We start from the raw sequence: 13,480 nt of genomic DNA on the forward strand, positions 1-13,480 counted from the left end.
AAATTCATTTCACTATAAAAATAAAATAAATATAACTCACTTAAAAGAAAAAGTGGGATTCTCACAAGTAAATTAAACTTGATGTATGTGAGTTCAAATGACTTGTTTATTTTAAATGCACTACAATTACACTAACTACATTTTTCTGAGTATTAAAAAATGATTCAAACTTTATTATTTTAAGTGTGCGATATTTATTTAAAAATGATTTAAAGAGTTCAAAACTGAGATCCAAATGCTATTTTGATTGAAACCCTCCATCCCATATTCTAATCTTAAACATTTATTCCACTCAAGGTAGGCCAACTTAAGAGTCTACAAGTGACAGTCACTGAAAGAACTACACTGAACCAGGAAGTCCTTTCCATCATCTTCCGTAGATCATATATTGTGTATTGTGGTTGGTACTCACAGGTGGGACTTTCATAACTCAGAGGGAAACTTCACTCATGGTGCAAAAGTGTCTCATGTCCAAAGAAATTAAACACTTTTGCAGACAAGGGACGATAGCAAATCTTTGAGTTTAAATGAATGCAACTAATGTATTTTAACAACCTTCAACTGTTAAGTCAAACCATGAAGCTGATGTCTCATTAAGTTTGGTGTACCATTCACTCAGTATAGTTGTTACACCCCCCCCCCCTCCCCCCCCCACACACACACACACACACACACACACACACACACACAGGACCTCCTTAACTGAGTGGGTAACTTCACTTATTGAGCAAAAATGTTTAATGCCCAAAGGCATTCTGGGAAAACTCTGCTGATTAAGGGAGGATAGACAAATAATTTGAGGAATGACAAAAAATACTAACTCCTTGAGTACTGTTAACGTAAAGCTAAAAATAAGTTCTATCAGTTCACAAAAATACAGCTGAAATAGCTGTTTTAAATTTCTAAGTAAAAACAACTCTGTTTTTAACTACCTTTTACTGTTCCATCTTACAGCGTGCTCTGTTATCAGCTTATGGGAAGTTTTTTTTTTCTAAAACATTAGATTTTCTTGGGGTGCTGTTAATTTCATTCTCAACTGTACGGTCAGGAGTGAGTGACAGACATCTAGTGAAAGCATATTGACTGAAATGCCACATAAATGTCAGGTATCAAAAGACAGCTGTCATGGTAACTATTTCTTATCTAGCTTAAACAACTTAGATTTAATACAAAAGCCCCCCTCTGTCTCCTCCCTCTTTGTGCTTTGGCTCACTTAAGGACGTATGAGCTCACTGAAACCATGGCAACACCTGAGGGGAAACTATTATTTTGAAGCACTTAAAGGTTTCAGAAGGTTGATTTAGACGGCAAAGATTGGGAAGTCAAGTTCTGAAAGGGTACAAAACACTCTTTTGTCTAAGGAATTATTTCCCCTTATTAAAGTGTTATAAAATTATATATGATTGCTACCATAAAGCTTACCAAAAGCAGTCTTTTCCTGATGTCTTCCTCTGCTCAGCCATGATAAACCCGGCCTGCCTATGTAGATTCCTTTTAGAGGAGCAATCTGACGTGAAACGTTTGTCCCATGAGGCAATGCTCTCAGCTTATCAACGTGATCCATCTCCTTAATAACGTGCTGTGTCTATGGGGGGGCTGCCTGCGCGGTGTATGATGGGTGAGAAGCATGTCGACCTGCTGCCACTGCGGGGGCGACAGAGCACGAGGGAATTGCTAAATCCAACACAATTTTCTTATAAAGTTAAGTGAATGAAAAAGGGGGGTCTTTTATATTATAAAGTCAATCTTGCTAGGGGAATATCACTGAACACAGAATAAAACACTCCAATAAAAGTGCCTTTTCTGTAAACACTAGCTCTTAGCATTGCTATTGAAATATTTAACAGTAGAAGAAGAAGTATGCAGCAGCGTGCGTGGCGGCAGCATCAAAGGTAGGCGTATTTCTACCTGCTGCTCTCTCCTCTGATGACACGTGGATGATAAATCATGTTATGCTGCGCGTGCAGTTGAGTTGAAGCGCTAAGTGCTCGAGACCTGGGGGTTGTACTTTGGGTCAGCTACCCGGAAAGGACTGCAGGGATGACCAACCCCGCGTGCGTGAATAATAAAGCATCACCCGGGTCTGAGCCGTAAACAGTGAGCCACGGACTGAGCGCGAGGACAGTCTGAAAACTTAAAGGCGCTGCCCATGGCGTCCCTTCAGCGCGCGAGGGGACCCACGAGCCTACTGTGAGCGTCATTTCACCCCCCTCTTTCACGACGACCTGTTCATACCTGAGCTCTGGTGCGAGCCCGGGAATGATGGAAGATTCAGTCGGACGTCAGGTTGTCTGTCTCAGCACGAGGACATGGATGAAGGACTTGTGGATTTAAACCCCGAATGAAGAAGAACCGCTCGACAAAATGTTTCTGAAGACAACATTTGATACGTACTTTCACTGGTTATCGATTAATTGACCAGCTCGAGCTCCATTCAAGCAGCGACAGTTTATTCAGACATCCATGCGAGGAATTCCAACATGTTGTAAAAAAATGAACAGATGTGATTTAGTTGCCCTTCAAGCTTAGGAGATCTGCGTTTTAACCCCTATAAGAGTAAAGACAACCGCCGAGACATGGCTCGTCTGCTGGTGCTGGTCAACTCCGCCGTCCTGTTGCTTTTGGGCAGCGACATGTTCCTTGTAGGAGCAAGTAAGTAGCCTGTAAACCTCTACAAAGAGGAGTCAAATCAATTCTGTGCACTTTGTAGCCATATAAAATGCGCTATTACACGCGCCTTACAAAGTATTACAAAACGTCAAGTTTAACGATGCTATGCTGTGTAAATCTGCGTACGATTATGCATTTAATGTCCCTCATTATTCAACAATTTTTTATCATTAGGCTCATGAAATGCATTTCATCAGAACATGCTTGTTTAGGTAAGGGGGTTCACTCACTGTGTGAATCATTTATAAAATGAATACATTTGTGTCTTATAAAGGACATTACATTCAAAAATAGTTCTAATTTCACCTTGATTTTGTGTCCTCTTGAGTTTGCATTTATTGCCATCATTTTTTACAAGAAAGAATATGGATCTGCAGCTACATTCAGCCTTTTGCCATTGTGTTTTATCACTTTAAAGACACTTTCTTTAAATTTTTATGACTTAGGTAAGGTTGATTTATTCTTGAATCACAGCATTAGTAATCACAGGGTAATCACTACTCCAAAATTGAAAAAAAATATACACCAGAAGTGCCTACATTGCTTGTAGCCTATTCAGAACTATATATAGATATGTATATAGATATACATTGCATGCTTTACTCTTTAATGAATATTTTCTATTTCTGTGACAGAAATCTTTCTCGTCTGTGTGTGTGCTCTTACAGTATCTCTCTCTCTTCATCTACCTGTCTCCCCCCATCACTTCCTCCCTCCTCGCCTCTCAAGGGGATTGAGTCCTACATGCGATAGCGCCTTGAGACTATCAGATTGGCACCTCGGTGTTTCTGTGTGTCTGCCTGATACAAATATTCAGAGCTTTAGCTGTGCTCTGTACCGACATGTGGAGCGCAGGAGCATTTTAAGATCTCTGTGGAGTTCTGCAAGAAAGGGCTGTCAGGAGCAGCAATGGCTTCTATTAAAAAAAAGGAACACAGCACTCAGAAATATAAACTCATCTCTCACAAATGGGCTTCAAAGTGAATGAAAGTACAAGTCAAATTCATTACTGGCTGGCCTTTGCATGCTAGGGGACTGTGGGATTTGCTGTGACACGTCATTCAGAAGATGGTTTAAATTAATCTCGAGTCTCATTGCTCCACAGTGAGGCTGTCCATAAAAAATTAAACTATGAAACAAAGTCAGAAAGGCAGCTCAAGGAATAAGATTTGCCTAAAACCCAAGTGTGATGTAATCTTTCAAAGCCAAAATGCACAAAATGTTATCGGCTGTTTTTTGCTTCGTCTAAACTGCAGAGAAAAACTTGAATGTCTGTATCCATATTTACACAGTCTGCAAAACAAGCAAGCTTCAAAATTAATCCCACATGAGACTCAGCCAGAGCAGTAAGCACTGAGCAAACGTGAATTAAAATGAATTGGATTTATTTGGAGCGCCAGGCTCATATCATTTTTCAAATTGGCAATCTGCTCTCCATAAACCTGGTGACAAATTCTTGACAAATAGACACTATGTATTAAAGCTGGATCCATCACAGTGAAGACCGATGTTTGCTTATTCTGTCACAATCCCATCTGCTGCCAGATAGTGAACATTTAACTAACAACAGAAAAGATACAGGACTTGATATCATAGAATTCATATTAGGGTTTTAAGAGTATTCCTGTAGCTCGTGTACATTTGTTGGTGGTTTGTAAAGTAAAGCAAGGAAACCTCACTGCACGTAATATTAAAGAATCAAACTCTGATTTTGTTCTGCGTGCTAACCTTTACAGTTTTTCAATGATGAAGTGATGTAGCTTAAAGCTTCAAAGTTCAGCCAGTGATTACATTAACCTTAGACAGGCACCTGCTCCCATATGGTCCTAGAGCAGGCTGTCTACAGCCTCTGAGCCTGTGCAAGAAGACAGAGTGTACGTAAAAGAGGAGACATTAATTGTCCTTACTGAAGCAAGGCTCTGAAATGTAAAGGGAATACTACCAACTACTCTGGTTAAGTGAAACTGTCCATTGGGAGCTGAACAGGGTGCAGACCTTTTCCCCTATTTTCCAGCATTTAATGCTAAGAACTCAGACTGAGACTCTATAACCGCAAAACCTGAAATTTAAACTTCAACATGACACAAATAAAAATTATGGGTTGACTGATTATTGAGGCTAATGTTTGGCCTTTGGGTGTTTTTCTATATCATCCCTTTATTTTTCTCATAATCAATGAAATTAATTAATCCAAAAGTGCTCCACTGCGAGATGCATTTTCCCCTCTGTGGCACCTAATGTCCCGCTCACAACCCATCTGATTGGCTAGATGAGTACCAGGTGAGTTCAGGTGATACAGTGTTTATCACTTAACATTTTCCTGCTGCTTTTGTGTTCCTCTGTACTAATCGTGCTGACAGAGATACTGCGCAGTTGTTAATTTTCCTTTTTTTTTTTTTGATCATGTAAATTTCCCTTTTGTTACAGTAAGTACATTTTGTTGGTCATAATAAATGCATACACTATATTGCCAAAAGTATTCACTCACCCATCCAAATAATTGAAATCAGGTTTTCCAGTCACTTCCATGGCCACAGGTGTATAAAATCAATCACCTAGGTATGCAGACTGTTTCTACAAACATTTGTGTAAAAATGGGTCACTCTCAGGAGCTCAGTGAATTCCAGCGTGGTGCTGTGATAGGGTACCTGTTCAACAAGTCCAGTCGCTCCTAAATATTCCACAGTCAACTGTCAGTGGTATTATAACAAAGTGGAAGCGACTGGGAACAACAGCAACTCAGCCACGAAGTGCTAGGCCACGTAAAATGACGGAGCAGGGTCAGCGGATGCTGAGGCGCATAGTGCGCAGAGGTTGCCAACTTTCTGCAGAGTCGGCCGCTACAGACCTCCCAAACTTCATGTGGCCTTCAGATTAGCTCAAAAACAGTGCATAGAGAGCTTCATGGAATAGGTTTCCATGACCGAGCAGCTGCATCCAAGCCATACATCACCAAGTGCAATGCAGAAGGTCAGATGCAGTGGTGTAAAGCACGCCGCCACTGGACTCTAGAGCAGTGGAGACGCGTTCTCTGGAGTGACGAATTGCGCTTCTCCATCTGGCAATCTGATGGACGAGTCTGGGTTTGGCGGTTGTCAGGAGAACGGTACTTGTCTGACTGCATTGTGCCAAGTGTAAAGTTTGGTGGAGGGGGGATTATGGTGTGGGGTTGTTTTTCAGGAGCTGGGCTTGGCCCCTTAGTTCCAGTGAAAGTAACTCTGAATGCTTCAGCATACCAAGAGATTTTAGACAATTCCATGCTCCCAACTTTGTGGGAACAGAGAGAGCTTGGTGTGAATGAACTTGACTGGCCTACACAGAGTCCTGACCTCAACCCGATAGAACAGCTTTGGGATGAATTAGAGCGGAGACTGAGAGCCAGACCTTCTCGTGAAACATCAGTGTGGGACCTCACAAATGTGCTTCTGGAAGAATGGTCAAAAATTCCCATAAACACACTCCCAGAGAAGTTGAAGCTGTTATAGCTGCAAAGGGTGGACCCTATGGATTAGGAATGGGATGTCACTTAAGTTACTTACATGGGTGTCCTAATCCAGATCTGTAATTTGATCTGATCAGACCAGCCGATCATTTACATCAGATGTTGTGAATGTGGACAATTCGCGGCAGGGCATAAGTCGTTACCAACATTAAATTGTCAGCAGTATGGAAGTTCTTCAAAAGAGCAAAAACAGTCCAATGACCACTTGCAGCATCTGTAACAGGACTGTTTCGTGAGGCGGTAGCAGCAGGGCTGCATTTAACATTACCAATTTGACCTGAGATCTTTGAACGGAATACAGTGACTTCACAATAGCAACAGAGCAGAAGGCTATTACACTAAAGCAACAAACTGGACTTTAATTTAAAAGATAAATACCCTTGAGGGTGCAATGAAGCAAAAAAGATAACAGAAAAGGTGATGGAGATGCTGGTTTTCCCAAGCAAGAACCTTCACTTCATTCTAAAGTAATGGTGGGTAAATATATAAGAGGGAGGAAAAAGTTCCATAGCGGCTCCAGTTGCACTTTAGAAATACCACGGTGATAACAAGAGTACCTTGTCATAGATATTCAGGTTTTATGGCAGTGTAAGCATTATGTCTCATATCAAGATGCTTCATTCAACAGGGACTGTTGTTCAGAATCTGATTCATTTGTTTTTTGATCCTGTGCATAATTCAAGTCAAACTGTTTACATCACTTTAAAGTAGAGTTTGGATTTTTTTTAGTTCAGTTTTCAGTTCAGTGTTGTGACTATTGAAGCTGTTTACACCATTTTTAATTGGAACTGAGGTTATTCGAAATCACTTTTTCTAATTCGTGATTTTTTGACTGCTCAGGTGTGTCAGTTGTTTTGACCACTTTAAGTGGATTTTTGATTCTTGTCTGGTTTAATTCAAACACTGCATTAAGTGAAAATGTAACTTTATTTTTGACTAATTATTGAAGTGAAACAGAGCTATTACACCATTCTGAGTAGAAAAATGATTTGAAGTCTTTTCCAACAATGTTAGCTGTACTAAGTTTAATGGAATAAGCTCGAGACATCTAGTTATTCTGTTTACTTAAGTTATTTTTGTAAACAAAAACCATTGAGACTCTATAAATGTGAGTATTACATCAGGACTCTGAATCAGCTGTTACTCTATTACAAAATGGGATTGAGATCCGAGGTCAAAAATGCTGATCGGTACAGCCCTAGCTGCTTTTCGTATGGCAAGTGATTACTTCACTGTTAAATGGTTAGAAAGGAGGAGAAACTGGAGCTGGAAACAAGAGAAAAAAAACACTGTTGTTTTAACTTTAGACCTGTTAAATTGAATACCATAGATGATTCTTCAAATGCTCACTCATTACCTCCGCCAAGGAGGTTATGTGATCGGGTGAGTTTGTTTGTTTGTTTGTTTGTTCATTTGTTAGCAAAATAGCTCAAAAAGTTGTGGACGGATTTTGATGAAATTTTCAGGAAATGTCAGAAATGGCATAAGGAAGAACTGATTAGATTTTGGGAGTGATCCAGATCACCATCTGGATTCAGGATTTTATTTTAAGGAACACCCAGAGTAGTGATGAGAGTGTACTGCTCCCGGAGTTGAGAAATTCTAAGATGCAGTGGTGCCTCCATTAGACTTTATTTAGTTGCCTATTGCTTGCAGCTCTGCAAACATAACTCACAGCAAAGATGGTAAAGGTGCGCGAGATGGCTCTCTCCACATCTCAGCTGTGGAAAACTATGTTATGTCTGCAAACAGCATAAAAAATGTGATGATATAACAAATTATTGAAGATGAAATTTGTCAGATTAATTTGGTCATCAGTTGCACTCTTTTTAGGCCCGCCATGCGACCATACAGGCCCTCTACTTCCTGTTTGTTTTAAATAGACAAAAAATAACTTGCATTTTTAAGAAATGCCAAAAAGAAATCAATAAAACTTGACTTTTGCCAATTTTAGTCAGATCTGAGTGTCAAGTGTGATTAATGATCTGCATTTGTTTTTCAAATTCTCCACTCTTCCCTACTGTTGATCTTTGCAATAATAGATACTGACTTATAAAAACCCATTTAACTGAAAAGTAAGCATTGAAAACTCTGGCAACCCTAGTAAGACATGCCTTGCTTCATCTGTTTCCATCCAAAGCCACTTCATGTTGTTGAGAGATTTAAGCAAAGATCACAGTCCCTCCCCCCTACATGCCATCAAATGTGAAAGAAAGGCCAGATATCAGGAGGTAAGAGTCTTTGAAGATGAAACTAGAAAACTGTCTTCAAAGGTAATAAGGAGGCGGGCTGAGGTAAAACAGCATGACAGTGCATAACAGCTCAACTAGCAAGCGATTTGCAACATAGGGGACTTGGAGGAGCTGTGTGACAAACCCCCGCGGAGCAGAAGCACATTTCGACTCCCACGACACATTGAGATGAAGCTGTTTGAAGATTGACTGGGCAATGCATCAAAATGCAAGGCACCTGTTATGGGCTATTTCCTTTATTTATGAGATGTTGGTGAATGTATTTTCTCACCAGAGAACAAGGCTTCATTAGAATTCTAACAGGATTACAACATGAGCAGCACCTCAATCTGTCAGTTTCTTTGAAGCAGAAATATGATTCTAATACAACAAGTCAATAACCTTCATAAAGCACAGTGTTTTACCTTTTAAATGATTCTGAAGCAAAATGAATCATTCATCTTTGGGAGGTTTATGATGCTGTTAGTATACTGATCAATCAGTCTGAAGGCTTACGACTTTGTATTGAGTATCACTCATGACATACTTCAGTGTTTCTAGTGATTGGCACATTTTGACATTTTTGAAGAGGTTTAAGTGCAACTTTGTCACACCTTTAACTGTAAATTAGCTATTAAGATGAAAATGACTTTTATCAGTTTTATTGCAGGTTATAGGAGAGACATCAGAGCTAAAAGAAGAAAAAGTAGATCTGCAGGGGTCGTACACAATAGGTCACCTTTCTATCAAACTTTTTAAAAGAAATGCAAAGAAAACCTCAAAACATATTACCTGTTTATGAATAATGAGGGCCCTCAACTACATGGCTACCAAGGAGCTCAGGAACCCACACCTGGTGCCTAAGGCAAACACAAAAATAGACGTATGGGAAGAAAGCTAGATAACAGTTTTGCATCACTTTTCATCGTTGCTTTTCTTCAGGCAATAAATCTGAAATGAAAATGCCATGTCCCCTGTCAAATTATGTACCTGGTAAATCTGACAGAAATGTAATCTCCAATTTTCTACATGCATCTCATTTTTCTCAACAGTTTAATCGATGTGTCACATTAAGCCAAGGTGGTCTGCTGTCATAAATCTGAGCTCTTATTGTATGACCATAAAAAACATCTCCAATCAGTCTCTGCTCTTATACTGTACAGTATGAGCAACCATTAAACAAAGCACGTGTAAATCAGGAGATGTCATGGCTATTTGCTTAGCAAGCAAATATAGAGGGCAAAATTTAAGACGCTGTGTCTGGCCGCTCGCTCTAACAAATTCATACGTTTCCATGTGGCTTGACAGCCATTCAGACATCCGCCTGCATTTTCACTACCTCTGTGCACTCAGGTTTGATAGGGAGCTGCTAATGTGCAGGGCTTTGGCTTTACACTATGATTCATCCTGGCTGTGCGCCCACATCCCAAGAGGGTCTTACCATTTGTTTGCACTGACACATGCCTCGGACACTGTGACCCATAGCTGCTTGATTTCACGTCTTATGTAACACGTTTGGTGGAGTGGGGCTCATTCAGGACACGTGGCCAAAAACAAACATTGAAGTGTCCACAATGACACCTACAGCTGCTGGAGGGAAAGTCAAACAAACTGGAGGGGAACGTTTGGACCTCTAGGATTTATCCGGGGAAAAACCTGTGCATAAGAAAATCCCATCTGTCATCTTTTCATAAGCCTACACTCCTTTTTCTTCTCTATCGTACTTATAAGACTCGTTCTCTATTCTAAAAATAAAAGCTATTAAATTACATCATTATCAGTCATCACATTGTAACTGTTCAGTTTTACTCTATAAGATAACTGAGCATTTGTTGGAAATGTTTTGAAAGATATCTTAAAAAAACATTCTTATATCCTTAAATACTGCAAAAAAAAAAAAAAAAAAAAGGAAAATAACCAAGCGGCAACCTCTGGTCCTGAAAACTGAAGCCAATGCAGAAGTGCAAAAAAATTGTTATACTGCGAGTGTCCCACTGTACGGGGGGGGAATTTTTCTGTACCACGATCGTTTGGATTATATTTAGGATGAAAGCTGATTGGCGCATCTCATTTGATTGACAGATAGCTCGGCAGACAGAGGCTCCGTTTCTGTCAACCAGAATGCTAGCTAGCAGGCTGACAGAAAGTCGCGCTTACGTTAGGACGTTAGGTTGACCGAAAGTTTGGTCGAGACCGCAATTTCAATATGGAAGCCTCCACGGACTGGCTTCAAGAGCCGTTTGAGTCCGCCTATTGTAAGCAGACGACTGACGTCACACGGGGTTTGTCCAGTTCTTTCTACAGTCTATGGAAATAACATGGTTATATCTCAAATTAACTTATAGGTAAAAATATAACTATCTGTCTTGATGAGTTGTAGAAATTACAGGTTTGAAGAACAAAGAGAAAATATGTTGAAAAAAAATACTTTCTCAGACCAAAGCTACCACCAGGCAGTTATGTTATATTTCTGACCTTGCTAACTATTGTTGGTGTTCTGTTGTATGCGCATGCATACAGAGGTCATGCTCTTGAAATGATACATTACTACTACGCTATCACTATCACGATGACTACAAATGATACACATGCTCATTGTGACAAAAATTCCAAGTTGCAGTGAGCTTTGACCTCCAGAATCTAATCAGTTTTCCCTCAAGTCCAAATTTAATCTGCCAAATTTCACAAAAATCCTTCAAGGCATTCTTGACCTATTCAGTGCTCAAGATTTGAGGTCACAGTGACCTTGACCCTTTACCCTAAAACTGAACCAGTTCATCCTCGACTCAGACTGAACTTTTGAACAAGGTTTTGAGAAAATCCCCCCGTGTCCTTGAGATATCCTGTTCTCAAGCAGGGGATAACCATAAGGCCCAATGGCCTTGAACTTTGACCTATGACTGCCAAAATCCAGTCAGTTCTTTCTGGAGGCAGACTTAACATTCATGCAAAGTTTGAATCGAATGACGAGTACACCCAGTGACCTTGACCTTTGACCTATAACCTACAAAATCCAACCAGTCCATCCTCTACTCTAAAGAGGCATTTCTGCAAAGTGTAAAGAAATTCCCTCAAAGAGTTTGTGAGATTTCATATATACAAGCAAGGGGTGACCATAAGGCATGGTGGCCTTAACCTTTGACCTCCAAGATGTAATCAGTTCATCTTTGGGGCAAGGTGGACATTTGTGCAAAGTTTGAAGAAACACCTCTCAAAGCGTTTTTGACATACAGCAGAAGAACGCCCCAAAAACACTACTATTACAAATTAACATGTCACAGAATGACAAAAACGTCTTTAACTATAGGGAAAATATCTTTAACTAGTATGCAATATATTGTAAACTGATGAAAATTTCCAAATGTGTTAAATTTAAGTAACATGATAATGCCTTTAAAGATACAAACATATCTTAGAAGAATAGAAAATACCTTCAGAGTAAATATCTTATAATAAAAAAGCACTAAATATGATCTGATCTTGTAATTGGTATTGTAAACTGATGAATCTTGTTTGTCTATAAAGGCAGCAGCAGGCTTCCATACTAAAGTCCTCTCACCAGCTCCTTCAAATTGAAAATGAACTTGTTCTGCCAGACCTGCTAGAATGGAAACAACATATAGAAAGAGGGCATTTATACATTAGTGATGATTCATGGCCTGCTTCAACTAAAGTGTCACTTGCTCCATCGCCGGTAAATGACCCACAGACGATGCATCATGGTTACTGGCTGCTTTTCTGCCCATGCATGTCTGCCTGTAACCCCCATTACCTAAAGGACAATGAGCTGCAAGAGGAATGAAGGTGTCCTGGCTTAGATAAATGTTGCATCTGATTCGGCAGATTGTGTGTGAGCTGTACAATAAAGGCTGACAGCAATCTAGAGTCAATGATGTTTGCTTGCTAAATATTCAGATTCATCCGATCAGAACAAATAGCTATGCTTGATAGTTTTCAGCAAAGTGTGAGGCTTTTAGAAAATCAATTATGGGAGGTTTTCAGGAAGAAATAAAGAATGCAATCTTTCCATATTTATCATCTGAGGATATGTTAGCGACATGAAGCTTTGAGCCAATTAGTGTCCCAACATGTTGTGATACTGATAACACATTCAATTATAAGCTCATTAGCATAATCATCAAATGTTCTTGATACGGAATTAGCTATCATTTAGACATGGCCAAGGCAGAAGGACATAAAAACCATTACTGTAAATATATATGTATGAGTCACTCGCTGCAGCTCTCCAAAGATCAAGGACAAAATATATGATATGTGACTTGCCCTCACTCTTAACCTACTGTACATCTATCTTTACACATTACAGCACCTGCATCCATAAAAAGATCCTCATTAAACGGATAAAATGAGACAGCGGAACCTCTTAACCCCTCGATGCCAGCGTGACCAACAGCCGAGCCCACTTTCTCTCTCTCCACAGTGCCATCAATACCCTTTAGCGCCGGCCTAGCATTAGCCTGCACTCTTCTTCATCTCCACCACAAAGCAATCCTTTAGCAAAGGAATTGAACACCCTGCATGTGTTCGACCTTGACCCTCCTGTGGTTTATAACACCGCTAGGACTGACAGAAGACCAATAGCCTCGTGTGACTCAAAGGTCTCGGGATCTGCCACAATGTCACGTTTTGCTCCCAACACGAAGGCCATCATTGATTGTCTCGGAGATAAAACAGACAGAAGTGCAAGAGGCAAAGAGAGAGTAAAAGAGAGAGACGGTGTAGGAGAGATAAAAGAGATCTGGGTGGATAAGAGGAGAGAGGATGTGAGGGGGACCGATATAGAAAACAGCAAATCATCTGAAATCGCTCCCAATTTCATCATTTTTGTCTTTCATCTTTCTCTCTCAAGAGCAATTTTTGGATGAAATATTGTCCTTGTGCAGCGCATGGCCTTAGACTGCCATCTCAAGACAACTGTGTTAAGGCTCATTATATCTTTGCCCCGTGAGTTAATAAAAGCGTTTGAGATACAAATTGACTGTACAACTGTCAATTAGTTCTTTATGGCTGCTTTGGACTGAAGTGCAGCAGAAAGCTGTAACTACAAATCCTTGAA

The 13,480-nt window shown here is 40.0% G+C and overlaps 1 protein-coding gene across 1 annotated transcript in view; it reads left to right on the forward strand.

The window, feature by feature from the left end:
• Positions 1-1,917: 1,917 nt before the first annotated feature.
• Positions 1,918-13,480, forward strand: part of fndc4a (fibronectin type III domain containing 4a) — a 45,223-nt gene continuing 33,660 nt past the window's right edge. Inside the window, exon 1 of the mRNA XM_041805995.1 lies at positions 1,918-2,652. Within this exon, the coding sequence (XP_041661929.1) occupies positions 2,577-2,652 (76 nt within the window). The 5' untranslated portion in view covers positions 1,918-2,576. The remainder of the gene's footprint in view (positions 2,653-13,480) is intronic.

The sequence above is a fragment of the Cheilinus undulatus genome, linkage group 14, assembly GCF_018320785.1.
Source record: "Cheilinus undulatus linkage group 14, ASM1832078v1, whole genome shotgun sequence".
NCBI classification, from domain to species: domain Eukaryota; kingdom Metazoa; phylum Chordata; class Actinopteri; order Labriformes; family Labridae; genus Cheilinus; species Cheilinus undulatus.